The sequence below is a fragment of the Podarcis pityusensis genome (assembly GCF_964106645.2).
Source record: "Podarcis pityusensis genome assembly, chromosome: 4".
Classification (NCBI taxonomy): Eukaryota; Metazoa; Chordata; class Lepidosauria; order Squamata; family Lacertidae; genus Podarcis; species Podarcis pityusensis.
The window spans coordinates 72,993,983-73,011,673 of NC_138027.1; the positions used below are offsets into that span (position 1 = coordinate 72,993,983).

Below are 17,691 nucleotides of genomic sequence, written 5' to 3' on the forward strand. Positions count from 1 at the left end.
AGTTAAAACACATCGGAATCTGTGTGACAGCGGAGTTAACCCTGCTTCCCTTATGCCATGGACCCAAATGAAATACCACCAGCACCCCGCTTTGTTTTTTAAAGGAATGTATAACACGGGGATGGGGAACTTGTGGTCCTCTAGATGTGGTCCCAAACCTTTGTTATTAGGAGTACACTTGTTTACAGAACTATATATGTAGGCATTCTTAACCCTTACACATGTATCTTCTTGTGTGCATGTTGTCTACCCGCTCCCAAAATAATGGACACACACTCCCCTGCAATGGGGTGATAGCCAGTCAATGGTTCCTCCAGTGTCCTGCCCTTTCCTGTGCCTAGTCAGTCAATGTTCAGGCATGGAACTATGATCTCTGGGCTATGATGTTGCTTCTCCTTACCTGCCAGTGGCAATACAGGCTGTGTCAAGGAAGACCCTTGTCCCTCCCTTAGAATGATGTTGCATATATCCGGGGTGGAGAGTCAATGCTACATGGTAACAGAGTGGCAGATGAATCTGGTTTAATTTTTCCAAGATGCTCCTCAACCCCCACTTGAAGAACATTAATGTGCTTTCACTCACAAACTGATAGGCTGTGTGGTAGAGGTCCATAGAATTATAGAATTGTAGAGTTGGAAGGGACCCAGAGGGTCATCTGGTCCAACCCCCTGCAATGCAAGGTTCAACTAGAGAACTACTAACTCTTCTCCTTAAATAGGAATGGACTCCTATCAGCCCAGCCAGCATGGCCAATGGTCAGGAATGATGGGAGTTGTAGTCCTGCAGTCATGGAATCTACATCCGTGTTTTAGACAGATGAATGATATTTCGTGGCCAAAGCAGGTGTGCGATCTTTTTCAGAAATGCTACACAGCCCAAACTGATATGCAATTGGTAGAGTTAAACAAGGAAGCTAACGATTTTCATTTACTAGGAGACACTGGGCAACCGTCATGGCACAGCCACATGTTGTTCAGGAAGAAATCAGGAGGCATAAGAAAACACAGTTGTACAAGTTGTTCCCGCCATCAGAACACTCTGATGGCAAATTCAGTTATCCGAGCCTAAAGAATTATGACCATACCTTGCTACATGCACGGCTGATTCAGATATCCGAACAGCCAGAGCTTGCCCACTTCCTTACTTGTTTCTGCTTTGCTGTTGACAACAGCCATTTTCAAGCAGAAGCCATGGAGGGAGGGAGTGGGGAGAGGGATTGAACAAATCAGATTTTTTTACTTCGTCTCCCTTTCACTGGTTGGCTGCAACCATTTTAGTAATAAACCATGGAGACAGAGAAAATAGAATTTGAAATGTTCCCCTAGGAATCCATGAACATTGTCAGCTCGTTATGTGAGCACTCGCCTAACAAACGGTTTCCTGAGAACATATTGTGTTCAGAAAGCGGGACCTGCATGCATTTCAGTCTTTATTAGGAAAGAATCGATTTTCGTAGAAGAGAAGAAAACATTGTTTTTCTTGTTGTTAACAAAAAGGCCAATTTGGCAAAATACAAAATCTATATTAAATGTTTGGAGGTTATTTAGCTTGGCTTTCCGTGGCTGCCATCTTGCTGTAGCCGTCAGGAAAGAGATACGCATGTGAATCTTTGACATTTTCTTCTTTCCTGCTCTTGATGAGTGCCTTTGAGAGTAACTGTTAGCCCGCATATGAATTTGGCGGGATTCCTTTCACCCCGAGGCCAGTGATCTGTTAAAAAGCATGAGGGGAAGGATATAAATATGACAACTCAAAATCCCCCATGTGCCTTTGGTTATAAACTCAAAAAGTATCCACCACCACCCAACAACAACAACAACAACTCTAAATGCTTGCCTGCATCTTAATATCATATGTAAGTATATAGGGCAATTGCATTTCTAAATGCAAAGTGCACATATTTCACAGGAGAATAAAATAAACAACAGCTTTTTATAGGTTTGGCCTGGCACCAAACACCTCTCTCTCCCACCCTGTTCTTTCATAGCTGTCTTCTACAGGCAACTGGGTCCATAGAACTCAGTACTGACACTGATTGGCAGAGTTTATCCAGGGTTTCAGACGGGAAGTGTTACCCAGCCCTACCTGCAGATGCTGAGGGCTGACCTGGAAAACCTTCTGCATACAAGGCAGATGCTCTCTCACCAAACTACAGCCCTTTCCCACATGTGTGTGGCCTCAAGTGCACTGGACCCTTTCGTATGCGCTGAAAACCATCCAATTACCTTGAAAACATTGCCAGCTTTTGGCTGCCCTGACAGTGAGGCCTCATCCAATCCTTGGCTAGCAGATGTGACGTACAGCTCTGAATAATCATTTCCACCAAAACTGCAGGAAGTAGTTTCAGCAACAGGCAGCTTCACGGTCTGGAGACGTTTTCCTGTTAAAGTATACCAGTTTTGGGGTTTTTTGGGGGGGGTTATGCGGAGGATCAACGTGTGTCCCCCACCCCACAATTTAGTGTTTGGAGCACAACTCGAAGGGCTGCCCCTTCCCCATAAAACAGGGCTTGCTTAGCATATTTGGAAGTAATTAAAGTAATAAGCATTACTATCTGAAGAACGCCCTATTAAAAACCTTGTAATGTCTAGGATTATATAATTGTAGGATAGTGCTGCAAGAATCCTGACAGAATGGATCAGTGCCAAAGCAGAGTAAGTCTTGAATGCAAGTAACATTATCACTTTAAAACAAAACAAAGCAAAACCCTGAAATGGATGTATACTCCAGAGTTGCAGCATAGACTTTGAAGAAGGTTTTTTTTTTTTAATGCAAAAATAAGAAAGTAAACAAATAGGTTTATTGTATTGGTTGATTAAACAAAATTGCCTTACTGGGATTCCATCACATTTCAGCTGAATTTCTTCAACTGTTACACAGCATTCATATACTATTTATGTGAATTTATGATCGTTGCCGGTATGGAAGAGAAACTTTTGTAATGTGGAGAATACTGGACTATATTTTAGCCCAGTGTGGCCTACTATGACTGTGTGTCCATTCTCTCCCACAGTGCACTCAACTGTGTTTCCATTGCTGGGTTTTAAATCCTTGTTCACACACCATTATCCTAAATGCATATGCACCTTGCACTTTGTTAAAAATACTACAGTTTGATGCATTGTTTCTCAAGCCAACGTCACCCCAATTAGAGTCCTTAAGCTGCTCTCAGCACGTTGGCATAGGGTAAAAACGTCCCCACCCTGGTCAACACGTCCTGGTTGTGTACACAGACAGAAATCAGAATCTGACACTAATGAAGCCACTCTGATTCTGATGTGAACAGCTAGGGGGAATGTGAACACACCCTGTGACACAATGGCTCTTAAGCAAAGGGAGGTATTTCCCAGCCCCTCCTACCTGATGCTTTTAATCAGAGATGCTAGGGATTTAACCCGGGGCAAACCAAATTCTCTGCCACTGCACTCAGTCCTCAGTTTTGAAAAAAAACACGAATCTGCACTTTGGTTTATGTAGTTTTTACATTTGCTCAGTTCTTAAAACAAGAGCTGCTTTAGACACCAGGGGTTAATATGCCTTTTTGATTTCCCCTTGCACCCTTGGAGCTGCAGGCTGCCCCCTTCATAGAAGCAGCTCCACATAAGCAAAGGTTCCCCAAAGAATCCTGGGAACTGTAGTTTGCCCCTCACTGAGGTACAATCCCCAGCACCCTTAAACTATACAGTGGTGCCCCGCAAGACGAATGCCTCGCAAGACGGAAAACCCGCTAGACGAAAGGGTTTTCCGTTTTTGAGTTGCTTCGCAGGACGAATTTCCCTATGGGCTTGCTTCGCAAGACGAAAATGTCTTGCGAGTCTTGAGATTTTTTTTTCACTTCCCCCCCCCTTTTTCTAAGCCGCTAAGCCGCTAATAGCCTTTTAGCAGCTAAGCCGCTAAGCCGCTAAGCCTTTAATAGCCACTAAACCGCTAATAGCGCTAATCCGCTAATAGGGTTGCTTCGCAAGACGAAAAAACCGCTAGACGAAGCGGAACGGATTAATTTCGTCTTGCGAGGCACCACTGTAGTTCCCAGGATTTGAATGTATGGTGCGTACACAGCAGAATGGATGCAATCCACACAGATATGTGAGCTGTTCATCACATCATTCGCTTTGAAAAACAACACTACAGGGTTGTATGCAACGTGTTGAGCATTGGGGCATCAAAAAGAGCATGCAATAAAGTCTTCCATGGGAGCCTGAAAGGACCCAAGAGGGATCATCGAGATTCTTTAATTGAGATTTTTCTTTCTTCCTCCCACCTTGCAACTGCTTACCTGTCTCGGGGTCTATACGGATCACTCTTCCTCCATTGTAACAAGCCACCCAGAGCTTTCCGTCAGAATCAATGCACATCCCGTCAGGGATACTCTCTTCCTTTTCCATCTTGTAAACGCTCCTTCGGTTAGCTGCAGAAAGAAGTTGACGCACATTATGGACTTAATCACACTTTAAACGCTATGCCTTCCAAGTTAGCATTTCCGCCCCCCCCCCCCCAAGACATGGACCTGAAGAAAGCTAAGAAAAACTACGAAAGGATCCATCCAAGAGGTTGATAAAGGGTTACCACTGAAATGGCACTGCATGGGGAAAGGAGAAGCCAAAAGTCTTCAGGCAAAAGCACCTAGAAGTGGTGTAGAAGCATAGTATAGAACTGGCATCATTGATACATTCTAGATTTCAGTTCCAGAAAGACTGTGCTATTAGTAAAAACAAGCAAGCAAACAAACAAAAACCTACCTCTAGGTCAGGTTTATATTATCCATATTAGTCTGTGCTACATATCTGAATATTATATAAATACCGTATGGCAGAATATAATCAAATGAGCTAAATGGACCAGTGGTCTGACTCAGTATAGGCAACTTTCTATCTTAATAGTCATGGCCCCAGTTTGCACATCTCATTAAACCAAACTATCACATTTTGCCTATCTAATGAATATACTTGTGGCTTAAACTTCTGAAACAGGTCATTTTAAAGCCAGACAAGTTACCCCAAAACTGACTCACAGCTACAGGTATTATTAGAACGATGCAGTGAGATATTCTTACAGTATAGCAGGTACAGATTTTTGCTCAGTGCTTGGCAGCAAAACAACTGCACTGGGGGAAAAGTTTTTATTTTAAGGATCTCGAAATAACAAAAGCAGCCATACAGAGCTTTCCAGTTTGCAGGTCATAGTCGAAGGCATCCACCGAGTACGAAAGGCTGTCGATGTAATAGAAGGTTCTGTGATCCAGCGACCAATCCAAACCGTTGGAGATGTCCACTTTGTCAAAGTGTTTCACTACCGAGTGATCAGGAAAGAGGGTGTAGAGGGAACCTTGCTGCCTCTCTAGCACTGCTGGCCGAATCTCCTCTCCCATTGTACCTGCAAGGACCACAACATTCAGGTTAAGAGTATCCTAAAAAGACAATAGACAGCCAAAGATGTAGCACCACAACAGTGGGTTGTCTCCTCTTTAATTATTCCACCCAGTGAAGCTGAATGTTCAAAGATTCAGGACACAGGGTAGTGTTCAACTACATTTTACTCAGAGTAGCCTCACTGAAATTAAAGAATACACCACATCCACACCACACATTTCAAACACCACAATACCACTTCAAACAGTCGTGACTTCCCTCAAAGAGTTCTGTGAATTTAAGGGTGCTAGAAGTTGTTAGGAAGGAGACCCCCTACTGACCTTACAGGGCTCCAATTCCCAGAGTTCCCTGGGGAGAGGGATTGACTGTGAAACTACTCCAGGAATTGTAGCTCTGTGAAGGAAAGAGGGGTCTCCTAACAACCCCCAGTAGAAGAAAGTACGGTGCTACTTTTCTAGAAAAAGAGGTGCCGGAACAAAGTTCCGGAGTTGTGGCTGAAAAAAAGCCCTGCTTCTTCACATAGTGAGTAAACAACGGAATTGGCTCTGATAAGACAGTGATGGCCACCAACTTGGGTGACTATAAAAGAAAGAAAGAAGAAAGAAAGAAAGAAAGAAAGAAAGAAAGAAAGAAAGAAAGAAAGAAAGAACCTTATCAGATAAAGTTATCAATGGCTCCTCGCTACAAAAAATGGATCCATTTGCTTCAAAGGCAGAAGTCAGGTTAAGTGACATGAAAACTGTGCTCTGAATTGTTAGGGATATTTATTTGTCAAAGCAAAGTAATCACATGGAACAAGAGAAAGACTAAGCTGCAACACAGAAGAAGCTGAGGGGAAGGAGAGAGGTGTGTGTTCAGTACAAGGTTCTGTGAACTGGGATTGATAGCTACTGTTGGGTGATACACAACGAAGGATCCTAATTCCTTAAGACAAATAAACGAGCTGGAAATCTTCAAGCATGGGACTGATGGCCATCCAAACCTACCTGCAAACAGTCTTCCTGCAGGATCCACTTTCCCATCATTGAACCGGTTATTGGATTTATCCAAGTCAACGTTCTTAATGGTGGTTACTGACTTATTTTTCCAGTTTAAAGCTGCAAACTGGGTTCCCAGGGTAATCATGTAATCGCCAGATTTGCGAAGACACACACAACTCACTGGAGCACCTGGAGTGGAAACCATGTTTTGGGGTGGGGGAGAAAAGAGAGTGAACCACTTGGACAACTTTTTATTGTTTTTCAAAGGCAGTAAATAAACACATACATAAAATTGTTGTTGTTGTTGTTTAGTCATGTCCGACTCTTCGTGACCCCATGGACCAGAGCACGCCAGGCACTCCTGTCTTCCACTGCCTCCCGCAGTTTGGTCAAAATACGTAAAATACATAAAATTAAATATCCTTGTTCACAGCCACAACAAAGCCGAGTCTGACCCTCTGTCCATGACACTACACTGGAACTCAATACTTGGCTACTGTAGTGTAATTCATATGGAGTTGCCCAGTTTGGAAGCATCAGTTACAAAATGCTGCACCAGAAACTTTTGCATAGCTAGAACGTAATCCTACTGTACAAAAGTTAAAAGTCCAATGATTTGAGGACCTCACTGCCCTGGTTATACTCAACCATGTTTCATATAGGCATCAACTGCATGTTGATATCTATTTGGACTTCTGGAGGGCTTATACTAACTTTAAGATTCATGTGCTGATGGTCACTGCATCCACAGTGCAAGCTGATGGCAGTTTCTTGTTATAATTTGTACATTTCTATCATCATTGCTGTTTTCCTCTTCTTTTTCATTGTTTTTGTTTCACCTTTTTTCTTTTTCTTCTCCTTGTTAAATTTGCAAATAAAACAATACAACAGAATCCCTTGCTCTACCCAACACTAGCATGTGGCCCCCATAAGGTTGCCCTCTAGGAAATGTGGCCCTCAGGCTGGAAAATGTTTCCCACCAAAGTTGTAGGGCTTACCGTGAACCAAGTCAGCCTGCTGGTGTGTGCTGCTCTAATTGCACTGCACCGCTCCTCTCTTTTGAAAGCCGGAGGAAACAAAACAGCGGCCGGCAAACCATGAGTGCTGGTTCACATGTGGCACTAAGACAACTTCTGGTTTGTTTCCTCTCAGCTTTGGAAAGGAATGCATTGGGCAGCATGATTTGAGCAGCAGGCACCAGCATGCCTGCCCATTCACAGTAAGCCACAGTTTGGCTTATCATAATCTGTGAACTATGCAACAGACAGAGTTTGGTTTGTAGGCAAATTTCACACTTAATAGACACCTTTCAGTGCCGGAACTGGTCCTAAGAGCTGTATGGGAAGGAATAGTTCCAAAAGTGTGGCTTATCCTACCACAAGTCGATGGGAAAACCATACCTATGGCGCTTCTTCCTCCCATGTAGCTTGTAAAAGTCACACGATGATCCCGCCAATCATCTAATTTTTAGATCATTCTGAAATAAATACTCTACTGTGAAACTGTTCCTTACCTACAGAAACACTATGCAGTTCCTTGGTAAGGGAATTCCATCGGTAGACCTTTTTGTCGGTTATATCCACAAAGAGAAGCGAACTTTCCTTTTCCTCCCAAACGGGTGATTCTCCAAGTTTGCAGTTGTGCTGCACAACGGACTCAACTTTTACAGAGGACATGGCCTTTGGGGAAGAGAAGCAGCAATCAAGGAAGGCAAAGGATGTTTCCCTTCGTTCCTGCCTGCAGTCAAGTTAAGTTGAACAGGAACCAGATGTTAACTACTCTTCCCCACAGTTGAAACACACTTACCTTGAACTGTTTTTTAGCCCACTTTTTAGGCAAAAAGATTCCCAGAGCGGCTCTAAAATCACAAGGAAGAAAGTCTCTCACAATCCACAAAGGCATGATGATGGCACACAAATAAAAGGGGAGGGGGGATGAAAAAGCAAATTCAGGAACCTATTCTAAAAGTTATAAGCTAGTTGGGACCTGGAGCTATTTGGATCCTTAGCCTCTCTTCAGAGCTATATTCCAGGCAAAGTGAGACTCTGCACAGGACCAATGCCTCGCAAATTTATGAAATGATTTACCATGAGGTAAGGGTGGCTTTAAAATGGATTAGTCAAATTCACAAGGACAGGTCTAGCAATGGCTATCGGCAATGATGTACAGTAAATAAAACCAGGAATCTTTATGGCCCAGAAACCTCTCATTGCCAGATACAAAGAACAAACAATAAAGATGTCCAAGTCCCTCATCTCCACCCTTCACCACTTGCAAGCTTCCCAAAAGCACCTTCCCAGAGGCTAAGCATCCATTCAGACTTTTCTGTCACAGACAGAAAGTTGCACTAAAGGACGAGACTTTGGAAGAGCGAAAGAAGCATTTTCAGAATTGTGTGTGTAAATGCTCAGAGTTGATGTCTATCAGGACTGAACGAATTCTGCTTGGCAACCCAAATTCAACCCACTGGCTATGCTCAATCAGAGGCCCACTATGTTCCTCGTTTGGTGAGCCTGCCTGAGATTACAAAAAAAAAACAGGAGGGCTGTTGAGCAAGTGGCAGGATAAAATATACAGCTAGTGGGCTTTGCGCACCTTTTCGGATCACAAATTTTACAGCCTGCACAGTGTTGCCAAATATCACTCCTTCTAATATCAAGCTCAGGAAGTGAGAGCCAATAGAAATTGAGCCAAAACCCGACATGAAGAGGGAGCTATCAACATGCTCAGGGCAACCTTGGGTATTCTGAGCAACAAAAAAAGAGACAAACCATCCAAATGAAGACAGCAGGAATCCCAGAATTTTGCCTTTCAATTGAAAAGAAAAATGGGAAGCTGAGAGGGTGAGGAGTAAATGTGCTTGCTTGCATCCCATGGCTCACAAGTATGACAGGCTAGCAGGATCCCTGAGGAGAAGGACTTCTAGAACAGATGCACTCAACAATTTGTTATAGGCTGCACTTAACCACTAATGCCTGAACCCACAATGCGCGGCAGCTTAGTGAAAGCCGCAATTATATTTTTCCTGCAGAGCAAAAGATATTAATTTATTGAGGCTGTATGGTGCCTCAAGATTTTATTTCAGAGTTCTCCTAGCAAACTAGACATTAACAACTATAATTATTTCAAGAAAGCAACTCTTAAAAAGAAAAAAAAAGACAATTGGGGCTGGGAGGAAAGACACAAGAAATAAGCATTCTTACAGAATCAAATAAGAAGTCCTGTTCGCAGTCAGCTCAGTCAAATCCCAGTCACAATGTCCAGCAATGTGAACTACAACCGAGAAAAGTTCAGTTTCTAAAGGAGCTGCTTCATTCAGCTTCCTTGCTACTAGAGTCTAAGCCATCTACTCTTCCAAAAAAAACCCAGTCAGCAAACTTATAGCACCCAGCATTGCTAATCTTTAATGAGAACGCCTATCTTCACAGTCAAACATTAGCAAGTTGCTGCTGAGTATAGTTCTTTTCTGTGTGAGTGCACTAATAAGTAGGGCAAACATCAATAGCACATCATCAGCATTCTCCCCAGAAATGTAGGCAGGACAGAAGAGAGGGATCCGGGTGGAGGAGAAAGCAAGATGCATTGATGCTAGTGAAATACAGATGTTCAACGTTAAACATGCAAAATAGTGAGTGTGTTTTAACCGCAACAGTAACATTATACACCATGGAACGCATGCAAAATGTGTTGCTGTTTTTTTAAAAAAAGAAATGAAGATCCATGCCCATTGTTACCAAGGAAAAAATGGCTACATGTAAATATATACAGAGTATATGTTTCAAACAAGTAGTTACACTAAAATCAATTATAATTATTGGTGGATAACTTTCGAGCACAGCAGAAAGTACAAAGGAACTTTTAAAGCAAGATGTACCCTGTGCTACCAAGAATAAAATTATGACCACAGCCAGACCCATTAACTGGATTGTTGTTTAATTTATTGTATTAATCTGTGCTTTTTACATTTTGTGCCGGCACCCACAGCACTTTTATCAAGCTTTCAGTACTGACACCTTGTTGTTGTTTTTTAATTTAAAAAAACCCACTGGTTTTAATAGGGTTGTGATTTTGACTCCAATGACTTTGAGTGGAGGATATGGGATGTATGTGGGTTTTTAAAAAAATAAAAATTAATAAACCTCTGTTGCTTCTGCGATCTCCCCACTCTCCCACAAGGATATCTTGCCAAGCTTATGCAGACAATTAAGGAAACATCTCTGTGTAATAGTCGACAGGCCTGATTTTAAAACACGAGGTAAAAATGGGAGTGCCAGTATGGTGTAGTTGTTAAGAACTGGACTAGGAGACCAGGGTTCAAATCCAGACTCATGTATGAAGCTTAAAGGATAACCCTGGATTCGTCCTGCTCCATCAACCTACCTGTAGCAGGAACCCCCCACCCCAATCATTCTGTTTGCACAAACTTCACACACACTCACACTCACACACTACATACGCCCCATTTCTGTTACAAATTCATAGAAAATCAACCATACATCGGATTTGCACTGTTCCATTTTATTTTACTCCATGTGACAAGGACTATCAAAGGGGGGTGGCTTGGTTCTGGTCAGCCATAATCCCTTCAGCATACCAGCACATCCACAGGAGCCCTGCCCAGTTGCTATGTCAGCCTTGATAATCCCAGACAGAAGACAATCAAAATGACAAAGAACTTGCATATGATAGTGGATTCAGCACGGACTGGAACAAAGGACAATAATCAGATCTTCCCTCTGGGGGCAGGAAACTGCAAACTCCCCTTTGTCTCCTGGAAGACACTCCAGGACACTCAGGTTACCACCACAACTCCTCCCTCAACCCCTCCTTTCTGTAATGTATGCATGATGTCAACCCCTTCTGTAATGTATGCATGATGTCAACCCCTCCTTTCTGTAATGTATGTATGATGTTTCTGGGGGTGGGCTTGAACTGGAGGAGGGGAATTTCAAAAGTTTTTATAAGGTCTTGCAGACCATCTTTCTGGGTCTTTCCTCTCACCTGCAAGTGAGGGGAGCACCCTGTCGCGACAGTCTTTCTTCAATAAAGACCAAGCCTACAGGCTGCTGATTTGCTTCAATTTACTCTGGTTGGTGTCTTTGCTTTTTGTCCAAGGGAGCCCTCAGATTTTTCCGTTAACATACCTCAAAAGGTTGTTGTGAGGAAAAGATGGGGAGAGGAAGAACAATGTATTTATTTTTTATTAAATTTGTATACCACCTGTTATGTACTGAGTTGAATAGGATCCAAACTGTAGCAGTCTGATTGGTCCTAGAACAATAGGATCCAAAAGGCAGCAGTCTGATTGGTCCTAGAACAATAGGATTCAGAATGCAGCAGTCTGATTGGTCCTAGAACAATGCAGCAGTATGATTGGTTGGCAGGAACCACCCAATCCTGCTCCAGATAGAAGTGAATCCACAACCTGATTGGCTTACAGTAGAATTCCAGAATTAGCCAATCATGTGCAGCCCATTGTGTAAATAATGTATATAAAGCAGATACTGTGAGGGGACATTTATTCATTCCTCCTCACCACTATGAGCTGAATAAAGAGCATGAAATCACTTTGCGACTCTGAGTATATTTCACTGGCGACGAGGATGGGATCCCGCTGAGCTGACTGCCACACACAGCACCGCAGCACCGCCAACTGCCGCACCGCTGCCTCGCACCGTGTATCCAGGCTTCAGCTCCGGGGCACAAGGAACTCAGAATGGCAGCCAACAGCAGCTTCTCGCCATTCAACCCAGCATCTGGAGACTGGGAAGCGTACGCCTCCCGTTTCACCTTCCTCCTAGAAGCCAAAGGGGTCACCGACGAAGAAGACGCCAAGAAGAGGGCGATATTCTTCAGCGTCTGCGGAGAGGAGACGTTTGAAATCGCCCGGGCTCTCCTTGCGCCTGAAGACGTCGCTACTGTTCCATACAAAACAATAATGGAACAGCTGAAGGGGCACTTTTCGCCGCAGCCCTCAGTGGTGGCTCGTCGAAATGCCTTCTACGCAAAGCGGCAAGCCCCTGGGGAAACCATAACTGGGTTTGTGACCTCTCTCCGCCAAGCCGCCCGGTTCTGCAACTTCTCAGAGCTGGAGAACATGCTTCGTGACCGCCTCGTCGGTGGCCTGAAGGATGAGAAGCTGCAACGACGCCTCTACGCTAAGAAGGACCTAACGTTCCAGGTCGCTCTGGAGGAGGCCCTGGCAACAGAAGCTGCCGAGAGGTCGACCCAAGAGGCACGGCCGAGCCTGCCATCCCAACCGAGGGTCCACCATGAAGACCTCACCGACGACTCAGGATCCGACAGGGAGGAGGTGCACCGAGTACAGCAGCGCACTCAAGCAGCGCACAGACCACAGCTGCCTCGACGAGAAGGAGGGAACTGCGCAAGCTGCGGGGAGAGTCACGAGAGGAGGACCTGCCGTTTCCGCAACGCAGAGTGCAGGCAGTGCAGAAAATCGGGACACATCGCCCGGGTGTGTCGGGCTCGGCCCACCCGACACCAGGCATCAGATGACCAATCCAAGAGCCCCAGGTCCCGGGGCCCAACGCACCAAGGCAACTCGACGGAGCTCACGGACTTCCAGGTATACCAGTTGCCCCACCCCAACGTAGAGAAAATTTATGTAGAGGTACAGATAGAGGGGGCCCCATGCCGCATGGAGCTTGACACGGGTTCAACTCTATCCATAATCTCGGCAAGGACCTTAAGGAAACTGTGTCCCACTGGGGGTCCCAAACTCAGGCCGGCCCCATTCACCCTCCGGGACTTCCAGAAACGTAAGGTCCCCACAATGGGGGTGGGGACCTTCAGGGTGCAATACCGAGGGCGGACGCGGCAACTGGACTTGCTTGTGGTCAAGGGCCCCTACATTAGCTTACTGGGATTGGCATGGTTTGGACCACTGGGGCTAGCTGTCACCGGGGTGAACCACACTAGCTTACAAGTGGACGTGGACGCCATATGCAAGGAATTTCCAGGGGTTTTCGATGGGAAATTGGGACAGTATACGGGCCCCCCCATTGCGCTACAGCTTGACCCCGCAGTACGACCGGTCAGGCTCAAGGCCCGCCGGGTCCCGTTCGCCTTGAAACCCCGTATAGACGAGGAATTGGACCGACTCGTAGAGCAAGGAGTGCTGGAGCCGGTGCCTAATGCTCCCTGGGAAACCCCAATCGTCACACCCGTCAAGCCTAATGGTTCGGTCCGCATCTGCGCAGACTACAAATGTACCATAAACAAGGCCCTCACGGCCCACGCATACCCAGTGCCAGTGGTCAGCCATGTCCTTGCCACCCTGGCTGGGTCGAAAATTTTTGGCAAGCTGGACTTGGCCCAAGCATATCAACAGCTGCCAGTAGATGAGGCCACAGCAGAGGCACAGACGATTGTGACGCACAGAGGAGCGTTCAGGGTAAAGCGGCTGCAATTCGGTGTCAGCGTGGCACCAGGCATATTCCAGAATATAATGGACTCTCTCCTTAAAGGGATTCCTGGCGTCACCCCCTTCTTCGATGATGTGTTGATTGCCGGCCCCACACCAGAGGAGTTTGAGGACCGCCTCCGCACCGTTCTGCACCGTTTCCAGACGGCGGGTCTCAAGGTGAAGCGGGAAAAATGTCTACTAGGAGTGCCTCAGGTGGACTTTCTGGGATTTATGGTGGACGCAGAAGGGGTCCACCCGACTGGGGACAAGGTACGGGCCATTTGTGATGCCCCAGCGCCCAAGAGCAAGACTGAACTTCAGGCCTTCTTGGGACTATTGAACTTTTACCATTCCTTCCTTCCCCACAAGGCGGCGGTAGCGGAGCCCCTACACAGACTCCTGGACAAGCGGGCCCCTTGGGTGTGGGGCCAGCGCCAGGAGGCCGCATTCCAGGCAGTCAAGGACTTGCTTGTCTCAAACTCGGTCTTGGCACACTTCGACGAGAGGCTGCCGGTGGTGCTAGCATGCGACGCCTCACCCTATGGCATTGGAGCTGTCCTGGGGCACCAACTCCCGGATGGAAGAGAGGTACCGGTGGCGTACTTTTCCCAGACACTCAACACAACCGAGCGGAACTACTCGCAAATCGACAAGGAGGGTCTGGCAATCGTAAAGGGAGTAAAAAAATTCCATGATTTCTTGTACGGGCGGCCCTTCACCGTGGTGACTGACCACAAGCCGTTGCTTGGTTTGTTTGCCCCCGAAAAGCAGACCCCCCAAGTGCTGTCTCCTCGCGTCCTCAGGTGGTCAATTTTCCTTGCCAGCTACCAGTATGCACTGATTCACCGACCTGGGAAGGCGATGGGCCATGCGGACGCCCTCAGCAGGCTACCACTACCGGAAACAGGCCCTGACCCAGCACCTGCACAAGAGGTTATGAGCCTGGAGCTGCTTCCCGACCGCCCCATTCAGGCACAAGAAGTTGCACACCATTCCAAGAAAGATAGGGTCATCTCCCGGGTCCTGGACTGGGTGTGGAGGGGATGGCCCAGCAGCAGCCCCGGGCCAGAATTCGCCGGCTACACAACCCGCAAACATGAACTGTCGGCCCACAAGGGGTGCCTGTTATGGGGAAGCAGAGTCGTTGTTCCCCAGCCCCTCTGCAAAAGGGTCCTCACAGCCCTACACGAGACACATCCAGGGGTAGTAAGAATGAAGGCCCTTGCCAGGAGTTATGTGTGGTGGCCGGGGATCGATGGAGAGATAGAGGCCTGGGTCAAACACTGCCAGGCCTGCCAAGAATCCCGCCCAGATCCCCCAAGGGCCCCAGTCCAGTCCTGGGAGTCCGCCCGAGCACCATGGTCACGCCTGCATGTGGATTTCGCTGGCCCCTTTCAGGGGAAAACATTCTTCATAGTGGTGGACTCCTACACCAAATGGCTGGAAGTCGCACTGGTACCGTCCACTTCCACGTCCGCAGCCATCCGGGTACTACGCAGGCTGTTTGCAACCCACGGGCTCCCTGACACTCTCGTCTCAGACAACGGGACTGCATTTACGTCAGGAGAATTCCAAACCTTCACAGCGCAGAACGCCATCCGCCACATCCGTTCGGCGCCGTTCCACCCTGCCACCAATGGCCAAGCAGAACGCATGGCGCGGACCACCAAGGACACCCTTCGCCGCATGACGCAAGGGGACTGGGAGTACCGCCTTGCCACATTCCTTCTAGCACAGCACAGCACCCCCAGCTCAACGACTGGCCGGAGCCCCGCTGAACTACTAATGGGTCGGCGCCTTGCAATCAGATTGGACCGCCTTCACCCCGATAGAGCTCAGGATGAGGTAGTGGTGGGGGAAGGCAGGAACCCCCGGACCTTCGAGGCCCAGGACCCAGTGTACGCAAAGAATTTTGGGGCAGGCCCAGCATGGGTACCCGCCACAATCACCAGGGTCACTGGCCCCGTGTCGTACGAGGTGCTAACGGATGGGGGGCAATGCTGGCGCCGCCACTGCGACCAGATACGGCGACGATTCCCGGGAGAAAACCAGGAGGAGGACAGGTCAGAGGAGTCCCAAGGGAACAGCGGGGCAGTGAGGCCCATAGAGCAGGAGGGGCCAGCAGGAGAGGCAGAATCAGTAAATACAGAGAGGACCCGTGAGGCCGAAAGGACACCGGAACCAGAACCACGACTGAGCGAGCCGGTTGCACCAGACCAAACAGCCGCATCACAGCCAGCATCCTTGGAACACGAGCCAGAACCCGGAGCCCGGACCAGGGAACACCCCAGGCCACAACGCACACGTAGGCCGCCGGCATACCTTGAGGACTATGAATGCGACCTCCCGGGCAGGACTGGAACTTAGAGGGGAGGGGTGTTATGTACTGAGTTGAATAGGATCCAAACTGTAGCAGTCTGATTGGTCCTAGAACAATAGGATCCAAAAGGCAGCAGTCTGATTGGTCCTAGAACAATAGGATTCAGAATGCAGCAGTCTGATTGGTCCTAGAACAATGCAGCAGTATGATTGGTTGGCAGGAACCACCCAATCCTGCTCCAGATAGAAGTGAATCCACAACCTGATTGGCTTACAGTAGAATTCCAGAATTAGCCAATCATGTGCAGCCCATTGTGTAAATAATGTATATAAAGCAGATACTGTGAGGGGACATTTATTCATTCCTCCTCACCACTATGAGCTGAATAAAGAGCATGAAATCACTTTGCGACTCTGAGTATATTTCACCACCCTTCATCCGAAGATCGCAAGGCAGTTTGCAATGTAAAAACACAAAATGAGAACATGACAGAGAGAACAAAAATCCGAAAACAAACCAATAACCCCACTCCCACAAACACATTTAAAAGGCCATAGAATGTTTTGTCAGACAAGGGCCAGGTTTGAGAGAAACGTTTTCTTAGGAAAGATATGCAACGAAGGCATCCCTTGTGCTCATTCAACATTGCTAAATTAAAAGTAAAATTATCTGCAATGCTGATTTAGCTCGCTAGTTGAGCAAACGATCTGGGGAATTGCAGGACTTTAAAAAAGCAGATTCTCCCCACCCCACTCCGGCCTCCCCAGGTATGTTTGTGAATTCAGTGGAGATTAAAATCTGGGTTGGTCCCTGCAGGCTAACTGAGAGAGCAAACAGATACAACGCGGGAGCGTCGAACTGAGATTGATTTCGCAGAGTTCGGGGGCGCAGCGTTCTTTTAAGTAGCATTCCGAAGATATTCTTGAACTCGGGTCCCGGGCAAATCGGGAAGCAGAGAGTTCGGATTCCTTTAGCTGGGCCCTGTTTCTACATCGAGAAAAAGTTGCGCTCGCTCCCGGCAGCCACCACGAGATACTGATAGAGGAAGGAAGGGGAACTCGGTGCCTGTTGATTTTTTTACGCCTCAAGAGAGACTCACCAGCTTTTTTGCAGGGTGCAGATTCGGCGAGGGGCGGCTCTGCTCACGGCTGGCTTTGGGAAGCAGCGGCGAAAGAAGGCCCGGTTGGCACAGCCCCCCCCCCCTTGCAAGCTTGGCTAACAAAACTTGTTCTCTCTCTCTTTTTTTTGCATGCTTGCAAAACACTCTTCCCCCGCTGGCGGCCTTGGGCTAAAAACTGGAGCCTGATCCTCTGCTATAGGGAGGTGGGAAAGCAGGGAAGTTTAAAAAAGAAAAGAGGCGGGAGCAGGAGAGAAAGAGACTAGGAAGGTGGCACAAGGTCTTTTAATATCTGGAAATGTGTGGGGCAAGCTTAGCCCCCCTGAAGCTGTTTTGAGCTTCAGGAGGCAGAGTTTCAATGCAAAGCTATAGTTAAAAAAAAAAAAAAAAAAAGTAATATTCTGGCAGAGACATCACCTTGCCCACAAAGGTCCGTATAGTTAAAGCCATGGTTTTCCCAGTAGTGATGTATGGAAGTG

General features: G+C 47.0%; 1 protein-coding gene across 3 annotated transcripts; it reads right to left on the bottom strand.

Annotated features, from left to right (window-relative positions):
* Positions 1–1,412: 1,412 nt before the first annotated feature.
* On the bottom strand, positions 1,413–17,350 carry LOC308474865 (regucalcin-like). Of its 3 annotated transcripts, none has more exons than XM_081001451.1 (7): positions 17,195–17,350; positions 7,863–8,028; positions 6,356–6,538; positions 5,158–5,373; positions 4,277–4,408; positions 2,226–2,380; positions 1,413–1,710 (listed from the first exon to the last, which is right to left on the bottom strand). In XM_081001451.1, the coding sequence occupies exons 2-7, from the start codon at positions 8,023–8,025 to the stop codon at positions 1,660–1,662; spliced, it is 900 nt and encodes a 299-aa protein (XP_080857577.1). In that variant the 5' UTR covers positions 8,026–8,028; positions 17,195–17,350; the 3' UTR covers positions 1,413–1,659. The 3 variants fall into 3 exon arrangements, with proteins under 3 accessions (XP_080857577.1, XP_080857575.1, XP_080857576.1); XM_081001449.1 differs by lacking the exon at positions 17,195–17,350 and adding an exon at positions 9,553–9,713; XM_081001450.1 differs by lacking the exon at positions 17,195–17,350 and adding an exon at positions 8,156–8,178.
* Positions 17,351–17,691: the final 341 nt, after the last annotated feature.

What these genes read in the sequence shown, in the direction of transcription:
- LOC308474865 (XM_081001451.1), bottom strand. Translation starts at nt 8,025, where the DNA reads ATGTCCTCTGTAAAAGTTGAGTCCGTTGTGCAGCACAACTGCAAACTT. An exon ending in ACTGCATAGTGTTTCTGTAG is followed by an intron (nt 6,539 to 7,862) that starts GTAAGGAACAGT and finishes TTTCCACTCCAG; the next exon opens with GTGCTCCAGTGAGTTGTGTG. An exon ending in CCGTATAGACCCCGAGACAG is followed by an intron (nt 2,381 to 4,276) that starts GTAAGCAGTTGC and finishes ATACTTTAACAG; the next exon opens with GAAAACGTCTCCAGACCGTG.